Raw genomic sequence first — 21,011 nt, 5'->3', positions numbered from 1 at the left:
GTATCTTTTTTGTTGTTGTTGTTGTTATTTATTCCCTACCCTCATAAAGGGCTGCATGCAGATTCAGGGAGAATGAAAGATTGGAAGGTGTAAAAGGATTCTGGGACCTTGGAGATTTTTGGCCTGCTTCACAACATTCCTGATCTCTTTCTTGGAGATTATCAATAATCCAGAAAGCTAGGATTGATTCAACATAACAAATAATTTTTAGTGGCTTTTCTTTCCCAAAAATGCTTTGGGACGATAATTAGAGATAATTTCTCACACACGCTGCTGGCTTTTGATATCACCTTGTACTTTTTGTAAAAATACTTTTTCCGGTATTGRTTATAAAACCCCCATTATTGGTACAGATGGCTCTTTGTCCTAGATATCTATTCTTTCAGCAAACAGACCAGTCATTTGAGCTACTTATCATTACTGAGTGACGTGCTGAAGAACAACCCACACTATACACACCAGAAAACTTGGTGGTGGTGAGGGAAGTGTTGCATTTTAATCCCATTTATTTAGCTCAGGCACAAGTGTCTGATGACTTCTTGGCCTGAAGACTTTGTAATGGAAAAACCCCAGATATAAAAATGCTATAAAGATTGGGGGCAAAAAAATGGAAAACCGTACTGAATTAAAAAAAAAAAAGTACTGCTTGCTGGTTTACAGAGAGTCTATAACACTGATAAAATCTTCAGAAATCAATGTGCTTTTTTCCCCCTCTTTGTCCTTCTTTATTTTGGCTTCATTTCAACCCTGGAGTTCATATCATCTCCTTCCAGATCATACTCCTCTACTTGGCCGCTGGTCCAGACCTTCACGCGGTCGGTCAGGTCGCTGCTTCTGGGAGCCAGGATGAAGTCGTAAATGAGGGCAGCACTTGCTCCTCCAATAATTGGGCCAACCCAGAAGATCTGAAACACATTGCCAAGCTCAGTTAGTACTTCAGGTGCTAGTGCGTTTGAAGCTGTTCTGAAAATCTCCTCTGAAGGTTTTCTGCACAAAATGTACAGTGAAAACTTTTAAAGTACAGGCCATTACCTGAACATTTATTTAACTGTGTAGGCAAGAAGCCAAGAATTTCTCACTAGGTGTTGGTAACAGACTCAGAGACGAATAGCTGTGACTACGTTGTAAAGTTTGGATATTTAAAATTAGGCATCTACTGCTAAAACATCTCTATTACTCAAGGTACGTTTTAGACATACTCAGAAGCACTGAGTGTATTAAATTCCTTTCCCCCACTAACTTGCAGGGATACTTGTGGGAATTTGAAAGTAATACTTTGTGAGGACCTAATTAGGGGCATATTTAACTGCTAGCTACTGTTTAGCTAGTGATATTCCTGTTACTGTGCTAGTCTAATCATACAACGCAAGCAAAGTTTGGAGGGAGAGGTAATAATGGTAATATGGAGGTAATAAATGACTGATATTATTAGAAATAATACATGATTTTGAGGTATCTGGATGGTCGAAGAGACCCTGAGTGTGAAAACGTTTTTACTTTTTTTTCCAGTAATGTTATTGTTTTAACATGAATTATTACCTCTCTCTCCTGCTTTCTCTCTCTGTCCCTTCAAAGCCAACCAATTTTTCTAGACACTTCTGAAAATACTAATTTAGCTATATTAACTCAGTAACTCAATAGAAGTTTTTAAGTGGTAGGTAAATGACAAAATTTCCCCAGTGTTCTCATTTTATGTTTTACCCTTTAGATTGAAATGGCATATGTATCCAAAATTTGCATAGTCCAATTATCCTATCACTGAATTTCCATGAATATTTATGCAAATGGCTGAAAAATCATGAGTAGGAGAGTTGAACAAGCTACATTTTAAATACTGAAGAACATGTGCTCATTTAAGACTTTTATATTAGCTTTAGCCTAGTTTATTGAGTTTTAGTGAAATAAGTAAATTTTCATGAAATTCCTCATTTTGACCATAGGGAATAACTTTAAAATCTATAGCATTACCAGTGCACTTATCCATGAAAGCACGTAAGCAGATGCTTAACTTTAAGCAGATGAACATTTTATTAGCTTTCAAATATTTCATGATCCACTTCAGTTTATAAACCTGCCTAGAGCCTTCCTAAAGTAAGGTTTATCAGATTAAGCAGTAGCAATTTACAAACTCAATTTAAACTATAAATACCCAAAACAGGATTCTGTGCAATGAGGCTTTAAAGTTTAAAATAATTAAAATAATTGAATGTAAAGGGAAATAAATAAAACCAACTGCACTATTTGGAACRTACATACACTATCATCTTGAGGACTTTGTGATCTCCTGGGTTTAGTCAGGACCAGAAGGAGACTCATTTTTGGAAGGAGAATCATTTTGTTAAATACAATACAAATGGCAACTCGTTAACGCATTGCTGTGTCAAAGCATATGTGTTTAAATGTTTCTGATCTTGTGATTGCATATATGCAGATTGTCTTATAAGCTAAACCAATTTCTTCAACTTACCCAGTGATTTTCAAAATTGTTGGCAATCAGTGCTGAGCCAAAAGATCTCGCTGGGTTAATTCCACAGCCGGTGTAATCAATCTAGGAGGTGGAAGAAGAACCAGTGGTAAGGTATCGATGCAGATGTGGCATCTGCATTACACAGGACAGCATAGTGCACATGGCAGCCTGCAGCACGGATCCGATATACAGAATAGCTTTGCTCATCCCACCCGGTTCTCCTCAGAAAAAGGACAAAAAACTGTTTGCACGGTGCCTGTCCTGTCCCAATAAGTAAACAGGTCCAACTGCAGCAACTCCCTGTCCCATCTGTGCAACCTCATCAGTTACAGCCTGGTCTCATGGCCCGAGGGACCTGGGCTATGCATGTCGCAGAAACAAGGTCAGTCTCCAAAGGAGAGGAAGAAGAAACTATGATCTGCCCATCATCTAGCTGCCTTCACTGGCCCATCCCGAGGTGCAACATTGCAGATATCAACTGTGAGAGCAAAAACTTACAGCAAGAAGGTGTCCCAAGGCAACAGAGAGTCCAATGGCCAGAGGTGCTGATCCCGAGACATCATTCCTTCTCCGATCTGTGGTGGCAAGGACGCACAACACCAGCTGGAGGGTAGCGATGATTTCAATACCTAACCCTTGACCTGCATTGATTCCACTTGAAAGCTGGATGGAGACAAGAAGAAAAATGTTACCCAATATTCCTACCTGCCTTTAACCAAGCATGATAAAGCCTCATGGGGTCTGGTGTCTCAGTAGAAGATTCCAGACGTGCACAGTCAGGCATTTTGTGTCCTCAAATTGCTTTTACTTAATAAAAAGAGAAAGGGAAGAGAAATCAGCTGAAACTCACTCTGTGGTACACAAGTGTTGATGGATCCAGCTTTTGCTCATGTAACATGGTAGCTGTGTGCAGCCAACATGAAGGCTGAACCACTAGACACAATGAGAATATAACCAGTGTACATGTGAGCGACAAAAGAATCAGAGATTTGCCTTCGGCAGAGTTTCCTTCTGGAAGTGAACTGTCCTTAAGATGCCTGTTCACTGCTTCTGAGAATAAGGGTGCTGTGGTCAAATTAAAAATTGCTCAACATTGCTTTAGCAACAACTGCCAAGCAAACTTGGGGCAGGCGGAGGAAGGGATATATAGAGAGTAGGAAAGGAGCATAGCTCTAGGCAGCTTGAATGTGCCTCTGCTATGTGCAAATCGCATTGATCTTCTCCCACCACTGTTTTTTTTGTTTGTTTTTTTTTCTTTAATTAAACACAAGTTTTTCAAAGTAAGGATTACATTTGGAAAATGTTCTGCAATGCGCAGGCCTCATGAGCAGATTTTGTCTTAAATATTAAGACACCTATAGTATGATTCAATTACCTGAAAATATGCATCTAATGCCATTTGAGATGCCATGATATATCTGAGGCATTCATGTGAGGCTGCTACATGTGACACAAGACCTACAGAAGACCAGAGATGTCTGAAATGACTCTAGATGCCAGTGTTTAGGCAGTGTTTCTCTAAACTTGGAGATCTAAACAATGTAGTCAGTGGAGATGGAGAGCCATTCAGGTGATCAAATGTAGGTGATCATTTGAGAGTGAACTGATGAGCTCTTTCCTTTCATTGATTCCATTGACTAGATCTCATTTGACTATAAGAAGAGCTTAGACACGTAACTCATATGTAGGCCACAAATTTTGGGTGTCTCAGACTTGAGCTGAATTCCACCCAATTTCTTTGGGTGTCAGAAAAAAATATCCACAAGACAGGAATCCTAAAGCATTGATGGGGAAAATATTTCAATTTCGTAATGAAGTAAAGCAGGTTCTGCAGAAGGACTTGCACTGGCAGATGTAAATATTCCAGCTGTGTTATTAATGATGAAAAAGTGGAGTTTCTTATATATGTAACTGCTGTAGGGCATATTGAAATGGCATTTGTTCACATATATGAACATTATACAACAGAAATTGTTGTGTTTCAGGAGCACTATTACGAACTTGTGCTTACCAAGCAACTGTGGACCTCGACCATTCAATGCTATAACAGCACTTGAATTATGCTTCTAATTGTTATATTCACTGGTGTCTGAGTAAGAAAAGGCAGACCTGTATCTGAGCTGAAAACTGGGTGTTAAGCAGAAGTAACTTCATTATATGCGGTATAGGATAAAACATGAGTTTGGACACCAGCCAGAATAACTGAGAATTGAGGCTGACTCAGAGTAAGTGAGAAGAAAGCAAACTTTGCAAAACTTATGCTCAAGAATAGTGTTATCAGTGAGTTATCCCATCTGTCATAGCTGCTGCATTAAAAGTTGCAAGGTCATACATGACAAAAACATAGTTAAATGTTATTGCGACCTATCCGGAACAAGGAAACTACAGGAAATCATGCTTGAAATCTGTTCTCACGGTTTTTAGCCTATTTCCCCTAAAACTAATCTTTGAATAACTTTAAAACTTAAGGTTGTTTAGCTGAATTCTTTCACTTTCCACCTTTGAAATTCACTTTTCTTGTTTCATCTCTATTACAAAGCAACATATTATCAAATTACTAAGCTTCTGTCCAGAAAAACACTGAAACAAGTGGGCTGAGTCTTCAGCTGGGAAAAAACTGTTTAGCTCCATTAAAAACAATGAAAATATATTGATTTCAAAGATCTAYCAATCTGAAGTTTTAATAATACATTTTTACATCTTGCTCTTTAATATGAAGGATTGATAACCCTTGAGCTGGAAGCAGTTTATCCACAGATAGAAGGGAATTCCAGCTGAAATGATGGGCATTTTGGTTCCTTCAGCATCCAGGTAGTAGACACCAAAGTCAGCAACTGAAATTTCCAGCTTGAGTAAGACTTACATGTGAGAACTACCAGTATGACATAAATATATACTGTCAGAGCTGTCAGTGGAAATGACATGATCTGAAAATCCATAYCAAACACCTGAGATATCATTAAATTAGTATTTTATTACTTTCGTTACTCCCTTTTAAAACTAATCACGTTATTTCCTGCAGAGACAGTGAGATTCGTAACTTAATAACGTATGCTTCAAATGCATCCCACCGATATCAAAAATAATAATATCACTTTAAGAGTGTGGGCTAYTGACTCTCTAGAAAGTCTTATCTCATGTTTGGAAGGCCAAATGGTCAAACCTAAAAGGTAGGTGTATTTGTAAATAAATGAGCAATATATAGATGCCTGAACACAGGTACGGAATTAAATTCTCTTCTATCATAATGTGATTGATAATCCCCAGAGAAACTAGCTCCAAGGTCTGACGTTTTCATGTTAGCATTTGAAAAGGCCTTGACATTTGAAACTGTTAAACACTGAGTTACCTCTAGTCTTTCCCTTCACTTTGAAGGACTTCTACAAAAGAAAAAAAGACAATAAGAGCAAAAAGACACTTTCAAAAACTGTGATAATCSTTATCTTTGAGAGGCGGAAATCATATTCTTCCTTTCCCTCCAGGAAAAGACATCCTGTGTTTGACGTGACTTGAGGTCATTCTCCCTGCTAATCAACACTGTTATTGACGGCCTCTGTGGAATCAAAGAAAACCTGGAAATATCATAGGAAACCTTTTGCTTTCCTCTAGCATGTAATTCTACGCAGCCTGCCAGGGACATCAGATTCCACTGTGAGAGCAAGAACTCTGGGTCATATTCCAAAACACTGCAAACCAAGGCAAACATTGGATGACCTGGTTTACTGTGGTCTGTTGATCTGSAGTGTGTAAGTATATTATCACAGACCCTGGTTATTTACCTATTTGTCAGAGCTGTAGGTAGCAGCCTGGTCCATCTAGGATCATGGAAAAGTATGATTCTTCACCACACTAACCAGGTCCCAACCAAAGCAGAACATGGGTAGCAGAAAGGTGCATTTCATAGTATTTCCGATGACCAAGGAGAGGTATCAAGTTAAAATGTAGATATATATGTATTTATATATAATCCTTAGTCTCTGTGGAGTTGCAAGGGTTACCCAGCTAACCCTTAATGCTACACAAAACACTTAGCACCTTTCAAAGTTATTAAGTTCCTGAGAGAACCAAGTAGGCATAACCAACAGCAGTTGGTTACCCTCCAGTTGTATTTTCATGTTTTATTTATTTTTTTTAAAGGAAAGCTTGGATTTTTGTGTAATATCTGACTTCAGAATCTCGAGCCTTTGGTATAACTCAGGACTGTCTAAAGCTTAATCTGAATCTAGTAGCAAGTAGTACTGCACACTACAAAGACTACATGAGGCTGTCAGAATATACACAAAGGTAAATATCAACCACCAGTATTCAAATCGAGCATCCTACTGATAAGAATATTCAGAATGTGAGTGACCATATCACTGGTCCTTAAATAGATAGAATAATGCCTTGAAACATAAGACACAATCACATCTGCTCTAGTGCTGGACTGGGTGAGTCCTTTTCCACTGACCTGTATCTACATTGCGACACCCTTCTCCCTTGCATTGGCAGGCTGCTCACCAGCAGTCCTGGCAAGGTGTGTGGGCAGGGGCAAGGGCTGGCACTGCCTTCATCTTTGATGTATCTGTTGGAAATCTCTGGCCTCTTTGCATCTCAGTACAAAAACTCTCATGCACGCTACATTTCAAATGACACTCGTTAACAGGAAAAGTGTCAGAGGGCAGAGAATGGCACAGTTACTCCCTGATCTTTTCATGCTTCAAACTTCTGAGGCCCCAAGAGTAATTTTCCTTAAGGAAACAAGATGAAACATGCAGGCCCGTATTCATAACCAACACAGCTCCCTCTACCATAAGAAACAATCCAGCCTTCTCTGCCTGTGTGTTGACAAGGATTTGGGCAAGACACGCTTGCCTCCCCCAGCACCAGAAACATACCCAAGAAATGGGTTACATCACTTCAGCAATGGCAAGATCTGAGAGTTATATGTAGACACATATTTGATCAGTTGAATCACTCGCTTGGCTGCACTAGATGTATTGACTAATTCTGCTTTGACTGTAATAGCACCCAGGCATCATGAAGAAGCCTACATGTAGACACCCCAAGTGAAGTGTTTGATTCCGTGAGCTGAATCCCACGAATAATATTTTAATTGAGTTCGGTGAGATTCTGGACAAGTTAAGKGAAGAAAAAGCCATTGGAATTCACTAAATTTATAGAAATCATATCTCATTCAGAAAGCTCCTGAGCTACAGCTGTTTGAAAGCTGAGAAAGTGGTACTTGGGGGCATTCTGAACCTCTCTGTTCCGCTTTACTGGAGCTAGGGAGGAAGCATGTCAATCTTTCTCCATTCAAAGATTAGCTTTATCTGATAATGCCACTGAYGCCCCTGAGCGACTTGGTTTGAATTCAGTATTGACCCTGCTTTGAGCAGAAGGTTGGACTAGAGACCTCCAGAGGTCCCTTACAACCTGAATGATCGTATGAGAGGTTTTGGTTCTTTGGTCCTTGTGGGCAGGACTGGGACAGAACTGCCTCAGCCCTACTGCTGACTTGGCTKAGTTAATGTCCAGAAATAGCTGTTGACGTTCTTAGATAGTGCATCCACAGTTGACGGATCACTGACTGTGAAAGCTCTGCATAGATGGATGACATATATCTCTCATATGACCCATTCAGTGGAGACCTTTAGCCATGAGTGCAAAATTCAATTTAAATTCATTACCCAGTCATGACCATGAGAGTAACTAGCTGAGATAAGCACCTGCTTTGGGGTCTTAGGAAGTGAACAGCAGTTGTATTGCTTCCATTTCTCTGCAAGATCAAACAGTTTTGATTTAGCTGAGACTAAAACTACAAAAGCTTCTTTCTCAGAAGTGCCCTTAGCTGCCGTGCTTAGCTGACTGACTTCCACAGCTTAAAGTAATAATGTGGGCAAAATAATGGTATGTTTTCTTTCCTTTTGTTTTTTCAGAGCAAGATATTTATTAGCTGTCTGCCTTCAAAAGAGAAACAGTGGGACAGGAAATTAAACTGGCCCAAGGTAAACCCAACTGTGTACTTCTCCGGTGGCTTCATTTTTTTCCCATTAAGAATAAAAGTATATGAAGTTCCAACCTGTTTCCCGTTATATGGATAAGGCAGTTTGTTATGCAAGGTGGTTTAATCACGTGGTACTATGCCCCACGTCATCCAGCAAACTCTTAACCGTGGATTGTCTCTTCTAGGGTCCATCTCACTTTCATATAACAAGGATTAGTTTCTCATTATTCCTGAAAAATGATAGGCCTCCGGAAATTCAAAAGTCTATTTTGCAGTAGGGGAATGACAATTTTCTCCATTCTTATGAAATGCTTCACTGAAAGCTGTGCTGGCTGTTTTGGGGGGGTTTTTTTAGAGGAAAGTTAAGCCCTAGCACCTTGTTGAAACATGTGGCAATGCTGATGGCTGGCTCTCCCCTCCTTTGTATATCCCAGCCCTTGGGTAAGTTATTTTTTGCAAAACCCCAGAAACAGCATGGCTGGCACATAAAAAGGAGCATGGCATGGACCAGCTATAAATGTATTATCCTTTTTATCTTTTTATCTTTTTGTTTTTAATACTTATGCTGGGAGAAGAGCTATGTTCTTCTGTCCACACCAAATCTAGCATTTTAAGGAACAGTGCTGCAATAGATAATATCTTCTGTGTACCAGCAACCTATTTCCTTATGAGTTGAATGAAAACAAACAGTTGACAATTTTGCATGCAAAAGGCATGATGTTTTTAGCACTCCATTATCAGCTTAACACTACCATGGAACACCTTTTCCTTAACGGAGCAATTTGAGCATTTTCTTCAACCAAATCTGAGTCTACTTAAATATCTCTACTGCCTGGGTGACTTCAAGAAAGGATATCTAACTATCTTAATGTGTTTTCTTCTTGGAGCTTAAACTCTCACTCCTTTGATGTTCCTTATTTTTCTTAATGATAACTTTCACATTAGTTTAAATGTTTTGTGCCTTCTTCTTCCTCTCTACACTAAAAATATCAGTTATGCTGCTTTATACCAACTAACTAACATTTAAGTGTTTAATAAGGCAGAGTTCTTAAATCTAATGTTCTTTAAATGTAATCTCAGGAATCAATCTCCCTGCTGCCCTCAGAACCATCTTCCACTGATCAGGCCTGTCTTTATGTCTAATCTTTCACATTTTTTCAACTTCAAGCCCTACCATGAAAATATCATGATAGCCTCCCTCGATAACCTCTCTTTCTCCTGCTGGAAGGATGTTCCAGAACTCAATAGTTATAAGCCTTCCTTTAACTTGCAGTCAAAACTTATTCTTTACTTACAAAACTTATTACTTTACCTCTGGCTATTTATCTACAGTGATTCTCATCCCTTATAAGTATTTAATAGTATCATTCTGAAATGAATGTTTTTATGCTCATTATTTGAGTGTTAGGGATTCAGAGCATACAAAATTATCATTTCTTTAGTAAGCAGAGTCAGGCAAAGACTGCAAAGAGTTTCGCTTAAAATTATACGACAGGAGCACTCAAAATAAGTTGCTTATGAGGCAAAGGTTTAGCTTTGGATCGTATCCTAGATCAACAGTAGAAGCTTTCAGCAGAATCTAGGGACAAAACATATAGTCCTCTGCTAGATTATCCTTCCTATAAATACAGCCTTAAAAGCCCTAAGGGGGACATATTCAATTCCCAAAGCACAAATCATATTTCCCTTTCTTTGAACAGCAGACACCCTCCAGGAACAAGAGTAACCTCCCTTCTCCCACCATATCGTCAATCTGACGAGAAACTAGCCTTGGCTTTGTGTTGCAGCGTCCTGGTATGCCATGAAGAGAAGAGTGATGGTTTCATTTGTATTAAACCAGACTATGTAAAGCTAAAGTACGAGGCCAGTGGCAGACAGTAAAAGTCAATAGTTCTATAGGTCTTTCATTAAACACGGCTAGCTGGAGACAGACCATTTGTTGAACAGTCTCATTTACACTTTTGCTTTTTGTTGTGCATCTGGGAAAGTTTCTTTGGGAAAAAAAAAATTTGTTTGTTTTGCTGGTGAGAAATAAACAAAGTCTATTCAGAAGATGAGGAAGAGTGATCTTTTTTTTTTCTTTATCCAACAAAACCCAAGTAAATGGTTTATTTTCAGGAACATACTTGAAGCACTCATTTATACCAGTGAGCTATTTATGACCTCCTTTATTGTCAGATCAGAAGAAGATGGTCTTTCAATGGGGGATTGAGGGTCTGTTTGAATTTTGAGTCTAATACCATATTCCTTTCAACGTTGTTACTGGAACAACTAGCTGGATTTGCACAAACCTCACAGTATGGTTGTTGGCAACCACACCAAAGTGATATTCATTTTATACTTCTAGATAAACACTCCAGGGAACTTGTGAAATTTTCAAATTTTCCAAGTCTGAGGTAGTTTATACAGTCCAACAGTCTTGTGTAGAGCATTCAGAAGCTGATATTTCCATGGAGTTAAAATACAGCTCTGAATATATGCAATGGACTTCAGGAATTAGGGGAACAATTCCAGTTCCTTCTTTTCTCCACCTTGTTCATCAAATAAGAAATCATATCAAAAGAAGGAATAGGGGCCAAACCTGACTTTATTCATTCCTCAGTCCAAGTACAGTCATCACTTATTTCAAGGAAAGCTGTATGAATGTGTGTAAGGAAGCATTTACTGCAGTTCTCCTTTGAAAGCATTCATTGACTTCACTTGGCACTGAACGGGTGTCAAGTGCCTGGAAAAGTTTGGTTTTCTTCGGTACCTCTTTGTGATTCCTGGAGAGGGGATGCACAGGGCTCTATCAGGACAGTACAGAGAGGATTTCTTGGTTCCTTCCCCATCCTGAAATGCCAAAAGAGAAACTCTTGCCTCCTTAAGAAGGGATATCCCTTGCAGAGCTTTCAGCACACGTTTTTGCCCTCCTGCTGTTTATAGAATTTCCTTTACGATGCCTGACAGGTGCTGTATATTTGATTTAAGAGGCTGATGCTGTGCCCTACCCTCACATCTCATTGACTTCAGTAAGTTGCAGCAGTTTGACAGCCATAGCTTTGGCTCCCGATGCCAGAAAGAGGAGTTCTTTCCCATCAGGTTGTACATTAACAAATACGCAGGACCACATACTGCTCTGYGGCAGGCTAGCAAACCTCCAGGACACATTCACTTGCTTCATGACGTCAGTATTAATATCACCCTGAAGGTACTGAGAAACACAGCCACAGACCACGATCTCTCAGTCTGCCAGGTACGGCATCAACCCAGAATGAAAAGAGTGCCTTGGCCTTGTAATCAAGAGACAACAGTTTAAAGACAGGGAAAATAAAGAAACTGAGATATGTAGACACATTTTATTTCTCTCTGGGATGGAGATTTTCTAACAGAGAATATTTCTTAAACATTTTCAATTAAGCTATCAGGTAAAGACCCAGCTGTTATTGAATTCTGTCAATTCAGCTAGAAAGTGGAAAATTAAGCAAAAATTTACTACTGCTCTAAAGAAAACAGGCAATTCCCTCTTGAGACAAACAGGAATTTTTTCTATGGCTATTTTTTTCTTCTTTTAGTGCTTATGATCTGATTTTAAACTATCCTTGCTTTAAAAAATGTTTGTCTTAAAGGTGGCTATATACAGCCCAGATAGCGACATTTCTTAGGAAATGATTTCTCTGATTAAAGAAATGCTATTCTCGACCCACCCAAATATCCAAATTATCTGCTGAAGTACATGACTCCTGCTCCAATGACTTATACATTATTTTTACCACTGCATCAGTTTAACTAGAAGAGATCTATACTCTTCATTCCCARTTTTGCCATGGAAATTTCCATTAGTCCTTAGACTGTGGTTCCTGCCATGTTAGCTCTTGATTTAGAATCAAGAGATTTTTCTTTTAATTTCTAGTGAATTAAAATTGGGAAATGAAATCCGAGTTTTTCTCATCTGTAAAAATCTCTCTATCTACCTACCTACCTATCTATCTATCTACCTATATATCTCTAGTGTGTGGGTGTAAGCGTTAGTATATGTGGGGTGGTGTTTACCCATACACACAAAATAGTCAAATATATATACAGCATAATACATACAGTGCCAAAGAAAAGAAAACAATTTTAACTGTTTATTCACCAATCAGGAAGGGTGATGGCAGAATGAATTTCCTTACTTTTCATGGTTAATACTACTGAGTCTGACAGTTGGTCAAACACAGAAAAAAAATCACTCTCCAAACCTGTAATTTAAAAGAAATAACTTTTTTTTTTTAACATAAGAATAAAATCAGCCTGAATTAATCTGAATTACAGCATTAACAAAGCCACCAAATTAATAGTACTTTTAGGTCTTTTGCAATTCATTTTTATAACCCTCTGTGCAGCCCCTTCACCAATGTGACCATTTCTGTGGTTTCTGTGGTTCTGTGGCTTACAGAGCATTTTTCAAACAATGCTTCTGTCATCCTTGGGTTCTCTAGACATGGACTCAATTCATGGCATAAACCCCACTTTGGACCACCCATTTTTAGCACCAAAGGGCTGGACTGCAGGTGGATGACCTCGAAGGGCATTGCCGCGGGGCAGAAATGGCCGTACTGCTGCACCCGTGCCCAGGGACGTGGCAATGCTTGGGGTGGGGAGGGCCAGCTGGCAGCACGGCTCTGTGCCACCAGCACAGTGGCCAACGCAGGGCGTGAGGAAGCTGCCTGGAAGCTGCACTTCTCCCCTTGATCAAGAAACCATGATTGCTACACAATCGGCACCGTTGTGTAAATGTTGATGGCTTGCAGAGAAGGCAGGAGCAAGTCCATGCTTTAAACATATGCATTGCTTTGAGCGTTTAGTCTGAAATCTCCCTGGAGTCCTCCCAGTCACTCTTTTCCTATTTGACACCTCCAGATAATCTCTATCTGGTGATGTTGCAAACGAGGGATGTGCTTTGTGCTTGACGTGTTTAAGAGAGAACTTTCTCAAATGAGAGCCTTTAACCATATTTTGTCCAACCTCTTTTCCTGAATGTATGTACAGGGTTGTATATGTATGTACAGGGTTGTACTCTCCATCAAAAGCTCAGGGCACAGCTGTATTAGAATGGAGCAGAAGCACTACATAAATCTTTGTAGAAATGGAAATAAGAAATAGCTTCTGAGACCTGAGATAAGGATAAAAGCCTTGTCATCCCCAAATGGTCTGGAGGATGGGTGATAACCATCAGATTTACATCTCAGCCCAGATGTTTCTGCTGTCACTACGTGACCAAATTATACAGCAGCCAAGTCTACTGCCAGTTTTTAACAGGTGCCTTTCCTGTGTTCACATCCCCAAACTAGTGGTATTCCTTACAATGCTGGCATGCCATGAAAGACTGCTGCTGCAAGATTGAAATCGAATAATGAGCTATTGTTGTGGTGTTCTTTGTTAAGAAATAAAAATCCTGGACTGCATCTCAGGTGCAGGAACCTTTTTGCTTGTGCTAAAATTCTAGCCATTTCTGGTTGGTCCCATCTAGCAGCTCCAGAGAGCTTAACCACACAGATGTCACAGCATAGGCAAGGCTGGCAGGAGAATCCTACATCTACCTGAAAACAGGGAGGGCAGAAGGTGGTGAAATGTAGCGTGAACTTGACTATGTTGAAACTTGAGAAAGGCACAGGACATAATCTGCTTTGAAAAAAGGACATGGGGATTTTTAATGAGCCTGTGAGGTCAAGAGCTCAGCTTTATGTCTCATCCATCCAGCGACACCTCTGGAACTGCAGTTCTCCACAGAACCAGACTGACTCAGAGGAAAAGCAGCATCACTTACTCAATCATCCGCTCCCTTCGTCAAGCTTTCAGTTTATTTTGGAAGTTCTACCTACTCAGCCTGACTTTGTTTAGTTTGARACTGGAGGAGATCAGACTCGGAGGGCGTGGGCACAGAGAGAGAGAGGGAAATCACAAAGGGCAACACTGAGTCATCAAGGCCAAGAATGCAAGTCCTGCTCCCTATGGTCAGAAAGCCATCAATGGAGCTTTGCTTATGGGCAGATGCGGGGTGGGGGGTCGGATGATTTCTATCATCTGAGATCCCCTTTGCTAAAGGACTGGTAAGAGTTAGTGAGGCATATCAGGATTAAAAAAGAAAAAAAAAAATCAGTTCTGAACCCTCACACACCGGGAAAAGCTAAGTGGCAACTCTTGGCTTTAAAAGCAGGAACTGCCAGGGTGGGAAGAATTTTGTTTGCGGTGACAGTCCTCTGTCCCTTGGAAACTCAGTGGGAAAACAATTACCAGCACTGATCTTCCACAGATGGCAAGATACTACATCTGCAGAGGCTAAGGATCCACACGCCCTGTGCCTCACCCCTTGGAGACAAGAGACCTGGTCAGTCCTCAGCTCTCCCAAGTAGCAGAATAGGTGCGTTAGGGGGCACATGTGCAGCAGAGGAAAAAGGTCGCTCCAACATAGGGGTTCAGAGCTGCTCTGCTGCCACTTAGACCAYGATCCAGCCAATGGGGTTGGCTTATGCAAGGGGGACTCCTTCTGTAGGGTGACTTTGGTGAGCGTGGAAGGTGCCTCGCTGGAGCAGCTACTGCCCAGTGCCAATTCTGGCATGACGAATCAAGGACAGCAAAGGGCTCCCTTCACCCTGTCTTTGAAAAGGAGTTTGGAGTTGGCCGTTTTGTGTTCACCAGAAAAGGACATTGCACCCTGGCGTGCACTGATCCTCTGCCACAGCTCAACCAGCTGTGGAAGAGACTGAGCTTCAAGTGGAGGTGACAGAGAGACAATCAACCACTCCAAAAATACAAAGTGTATTCCAGGAACAGGCAACTTTCCACACTCCAGAAGTAATATCTTTATTACTATTCACCTGTCTTAAGAAAATTATCTCCTTCAAAGCCACTGACCACAGATCCCTTCTGGCTTTGCTAGAAAGTTCTTCAGTTATACGGTCAACATTTATCAGTCTACTGAGCTGTATTTTAAAACACAGTCCTTGTATTTATTATTCTTGGTTGTTTTTCTTTTCTCTTTATCTACCCCGAGCAACACTACTTTCAAGTCTGTTTTCCTTGCCTACAATTTTGATCCATTTGTAACCTAAAAAAAAAAAAACTCTTTTATCAACTTGAAGGCAGAGTTTCCAAAGAGTTTTCCAATTTCAAGAAGGTGTTAGAGTTTTTACTTTTTCTTTGTTCGTTTTGTTGTTTCTTTCCAGAACCAGCAAGTTTTGTCAGATTTAGGAGGCACATTTCCTGGCACTCTAATCAGTATGCAGAGCTACAGCAAGTACTTAAAATTATAAGTCATAAAGCAATGTCTACATTTTTCAAGAACGTCCATTATTTTCTCACAAAATTGACAAAAACTGAGCTAAATAAATTTGTTCAACATGTTTTTAATAGCTTGATAAATGCTCTCAAGATAGTTGTTGCTGAACTGCAAATATTATGTTACCTCACCGTACTCCTCTCACCCGCCTTTCCTGCTTCAGTACTTTGTTGGTCATTAATTGCCTGTGATGAATACTTTCTTCCATTATCCAAATTACAGATCTGTCCTCACTAGACAATAGCCAGCTATGCTGGCAGATGAGTGCATTTTGGATTAGGTTTTCTCTATTTTTACAGTTTTGCCCAATGGAAATTTGTAAAATATAGTAATCTGAACGCCAAAAAAAGATACAAGATGATGTAAGGAAAAATGGTCACATTTTAAAAACAACAAACATACTGCATATTCTTCTTTCAGCTTTTCTAATCTCTTTTTTTTTACTTCAGCCCCCACATCACTACTAAAATTTATGGAAAGTTAAGTGTCTTAATAGGATTCAGGAATCTAAATACTTCTGTGAATATTGTCCAGAATGTCTTATTCAAAGCTAGCCAAAGTAATTTATAATATTTCCGTTGACTTCAATAAAATCTGGATCAAACCCTTGATATGTGATCATTTTGCTTGTCTGTTATGATAAAATAGACCCTAATACTGAACATGTTAAAGGAGCACTCTGCTTTCACCTTCTCCCTTCCTTCTCTTCAGTCTTGCATCTTCCATGGCTATTTTTTTTGTTTGTTTGTTTAGTTTAGTTTTATTTGCTTGAGTTTCCTTTTTCCCTTTGGACACAAAGAAAGGCACAGATTCACCCCACTTTATGGTGGTACATAATAGAGGTTCCCAAGCCTGGAGCCTCATCATCTCGAGTTCCTTCTCTAGTCAAGGAAGAGAGCGGGGTGTCTCTGGAGGACAACTCAAAGGATCTAAGAGCTGAATTACTTCTCTTTTTCTCTCCTTCTCTGCGAACTAAAGAGGAACCTATGGAAATGAGGTTCCTCACTTTGGCCCCTCAGTGCAGGGCCTACAGATGGGCAGGATAAATCTAAGCATAAGCATGCAATTTGCCGTGGCATCCCACAGGGATGCTGAATAGCCACTAAATCCAAGAAATCGCTCCCACCATGCTTTTCCTGTAAGGAACCCCAAGTCCAAGACTATGGCAGGATCAGAACAGAGAACACAATCTTGCATCTCCACACCCTCTTCTCAGCTTTGCCAAAATCCAGCGCTCCCTTACTTTCTATTCTCTTTCTCAATGGTCAATGTACCCCTTGCTTTCACCAGAAGGACAAGTAGCCAAAGCAGCTGGCAGGAGCACCAGCTCCGTCCCTCCCCTCCTTGTCCTCAGGTTGAAGAGCATGACATTAAAGCAAATCTCTGTGGTTTCTCCTTATCTTCTGTTTGCTGAAGGAGGCAGCATGCTTGCAGTGCCAGGTTGAGATTTCGGGATATGCCCCATTATGATCGATTCTGCACAAGGACTGCTGTTCTGCTGCTCTCCCCCGCACTGGGCTCAACCCCCCTCAACCCTCATCCCCCCCTCCCCAGCCAATCCCAGCCTGTCAGTGGGAAATGAATAAATTTGTTTTCCTCTCTAGTTCTTTCTTGCAAGGGAAAACAACAGCTGTTGCCCTCCTCATCTCCTGGGAGATCCCCCCACTGCTATTCTTGCCAGAACACTTAGAACTGGATGGGAAAGAGAAAAAAAWATATATATATATATTTCTTCTGAGTATTTGACAATGACAAGCACAGAAACCAGGGCTTGTCATAATGTTTGGGAACCACTTTATACAGTCCTATTAATTCACCAAGAAAAACAGATTTGCAATACAGTCATGGTGGAGACTTAAAATATCACTTTTCTCCCACGATGGATTTTATGGCCTCGAAAAGGACGGATTCCCTTGTATTCCACAGAGTTCCTGGGGGAGAGAACAAGGCTTCCATCCTAAGATGAAATTTATGAGGTTCATTTGTGAGATCTCCTAAGCTTACCAAAATCAGTGACAAAACACCTACTGAATTCAAGAAGCGGAGCATTCCCTCCACCCAGATTTTCTCCACAGACCTAGGCAGTGTTCAGGAGTTGCCTGGTCAAAGGGCAGGTCTGGCTTCACCGGGGCAATAAATAAGTAAATAAATAAGCCCCCTAGCTCTGCGGTGTGTAGTGTTCTCCAAAGGGAGATAACCACATGCCACAGTTTCCCTTTAGAGTAGACCCTTTATGGCTGTCATTCCTGCAATCAGTCTGGTTTTGCTCTTTTATCCACCACAGGTTTTCTCTCCACTCTTTTCCTGATCTTTCCATCTGCCTCTGTAGGCTCTTMTCTTCCAAGACACCCTTGTGCAGAGCTCTAAATAACATCACTGCAACTTGAAGAGTTACCGACTCARGGACAAGAAAAGTTTGGGGTGATCRCATACACCCACTTCGCAAACGGCYGGTTTCAGGGCTTTAGGATAGAGGAAGAAGCCAGTCATCCGAATTTTGTGGCAGGCAGAAGGGGAAGAACGAATGACAGCGCTACTGAAACCAGACCTCCCGTGTTTAATGGCCGCTGGCAGTCAGACCTCTCTAGGAAACCACTTGGGCGGATACCCCGTCCCATGTGGTTGAGCAGTTCCCGCTGCCAGTGGTTTCGGAGGGAGAGATCACATATCACACACGCAGCCAGAGCCCTCTGGAGTTAATAAAAAGCTTCTGTCTTCTTCCCCAGAATGTTTTGGATTAACCCCATCAAAATTTCAAAAGTGGTGGCACAAGGGTATACCTGCAGGCACCAGACTCCAAAGAAGGAGGTAAGCACCCAGCCCTCAGAGTAGCGCAGAGGTGGATGATACACTTTGGCTACTCAGGAAAGACCTTTTTCATATCAGCTTTATTACGTTCTAAAAAATCTTCACTGGCTCACTTCTGGAGTTAACTGTAATGCCACAGCATGCTAAAACATGTTACACTATTTGTTCATTTAATTTTCTTTCTTCTTTTCTTCCTCTTTTACCTAAATGATTTATGAAGAGACCTTTGATTTGGAGCTTCAGATCCCAAATATCTGTGTGATTTCAGCTGGACTTAACAGCATCAGGTGAGAAAAGTGACTAGAAGGGACTTTCCACTTATAATACTCCTCTGTGCATTGCTACCCAGATATTTACAGCTGCAGGACTGACTCTGACAATGGGATGATTTAATGTTTAGAAGTAGAGCTACCCTTTTCACGGCTGCTATTGTAAAATGGGGACAATAAAATGACAGCATTTTGAAGATAAACAGTTGCAGCCAAGCACTGAAATATTCCAGGCACTTTTTACGCAATGTGACTGTTAATAGCTGTGAGCAGCAGGCTGGAARAGGGCTGAAACCTGCACCCCGGTTAAGTGTAGTTGCCACCTCTTCCTCCAGCTTACATCTCAGGGTTCAGTGTTTTCCCCATCTTTTGAACAGCAAAAGTGGGAACACGAGGAAAGCGCAGCTGCGATTCTGTGTCAGGCAGAAACTGAGCCTAATGCAACAAGTAACGCTCGCAGCTTTGGTGACAAGGTTTCTCTTGCTACACATCTCTCACTCTGTCTTTTTCCATAGGTTCTTACATTGCAGTCATCATCAGGTTACAGAAATCATTAATCAGGTATTGAAAAAAGAACCACATTCACACAAGTGAAAACAATATCAGTGTATGCACATTAATCAGCATCACAAGGCACAGGAGCATTATCTGAGACCTTTAGCACCATGAAAGGGACTCGATGTCTCAACTGGCAGTGATTTCAATGTTAAATCGGTGTCAAAAGGCAACTTTTATCAACTTGGAAATAAAAAATTAAACATGAACAAAACCGATCATAACTAGAGTGTCCTCTGGCTTTAGAAAGGGGATGGGGAGAAAGGACCTTCTCTACGACATCTCTTGCAAAGGAAAAGGATTAATAAAGTACTTAAGCTGACAGCAGAGAGTGCATAGACCCTAGATTCACCCTGGCATCAGTCAGTCAGGACTGGATCCCCCCCTAAATTAAGCAATTGGCTGCATGAAGCCACCATCACCCCCTACACACACATCCTTAGGAGCTTGCAGGCATTACCCTCACATGTCCACTTTAAAAATGAAGAAGGAATTAAAAGTTTCTCTGCTTACCGCATTGAGCCCCAGGAGGTTGTTTGGGAGAGACGAGGTGATTCCCGAGAGGATCGCCGTGGCCACCACTGCCCCCAGGCACTGAGCGATGATGTACATGAGCGCCTTGAAGATGCTGATCTGGCAGCTCAGCAGAAGGCCCAGGGTCACCGCGGGGTTCAAGTGGGCTCCGCTGATGTGGCCCACGCTTTGCGCCATGGTAGCAATGGATAACCCAAAAGCCAGCGAGACCTTCACGTTGTCTTGAGACTTTGTGGACGTTTTGTTGCCTACAACTGGGAAACTAAAACCCAGAGCCGAGCCAATGCTGATAAAAATAAAGAGGCTCATGGCAAAGAACTCAGCCACCACTGCCCTCCAGAACATTTTCTTTTTGAATTCACTAGCCATCTTTCCTCTTTCTCTCTCTCTCTCTCTCTCACTTTCCCTTCTTCTCCCTCTCTCCCTTTCCCTGCTTGATATTTTCCCTTTGAGGTCTGAAGAGAAATCTGGAGGAAAAAATACAGTTCTTGGATTATTTATAGGGCTTGGGGCTGTAGGAGGGAAGGGGTGTTGCACAAAAGGAGGAAAGAACATCTACATAGATGCTGACTGCTAGATTGATGTAAGACACTGCATGCCTGCCAAAGTTTTTTTCTTCCCTTTTTTTTTTTTTTTTCCCCTTCCCTTAACAGCCTTCGATCTCTGCTGCCGTTTTCAAGAGGCTTTTTTAAATCTTTGGAAAAGTCTTTAGGAACACTTCAGGAATTTTGCCTTCACTTGTTTAACTTCTATATAGCCACTCAGCACAGAGACTGGACTGAAAGCTTTTACAGGATTTCTCTCCCACGCTGGACTAAAACAAAAAGAAAAGTTATCTGTGCAGGCTGGTAAACTATTCATGCTCAGCTTCACCGGCAGCCAGTGACATCTGAAAGCAGTAAATAAAACCAACAGCTAAACCTGCACTCTAGGGACTTAAATCTCTCAGTTTCATTTGAAAACAGGTAGAAATGTCCCCTCTGCTGGCTCTCTGCAGACTTGGACTCATTCCTGATGCCAAGMCTGGCAGATAATAAATGCATATATTTACACAGACTCACACAAATTGATCTTAACTGACTAATGGTTGGG

The 21,011-nt window shown here is 40.9% G+C and overlaps 1 protein-coding gene across 1 annotated transcript; it reads right to left on the bottom strand.

Moving 5' to 3' along the window:
• Positions 1-601: 601 nt before the first annotated feature.
• On the bottom strand, positions 602-20,382 carry AQP1 (aquaporin 1 (Colton blood group)). The gene is made up of 4 exons (XM_026072274.1): positions 19,899-20,382; positions 2,966-3,130; positions 2,468-2,548; positions 602-905 (listed from the first exon to the last, which is right to left on the bottom strand). Exons 1-4 carry the CDS (start codon positions 20,286-20,288, stop codon positions 726-728), a joined length of 816 nt encoding a protein of 271 aa, XP_025928059.1. The 5' UTR covers positions 20,289-20,382; the 3' UTR covers positions 602-725.
• Positions 20,383-21,011: the final 629 nt, after the last annotated feature.

This window comes from Apteryx rowi, unplaced genomic scaffold, assembly GCF_003343035.1.
Source record: "Apteryx rowi isolate R43461 unplaced genomic scaffold, aptRow1 scaffold_109, whole genome shotgun sequence".
Classification (NCBI taxonomy): Eukaryota; Metazoa; Chordata; class Aves; order Apterygiformes; family Apterygidae; genus Apteryx; species Apteryx rowi.
The sequence above is the reverse complement of the archived record's forward strand: the minus strand, read 5'-3'. Positions and strand labels throughout refer to the sequence as shown.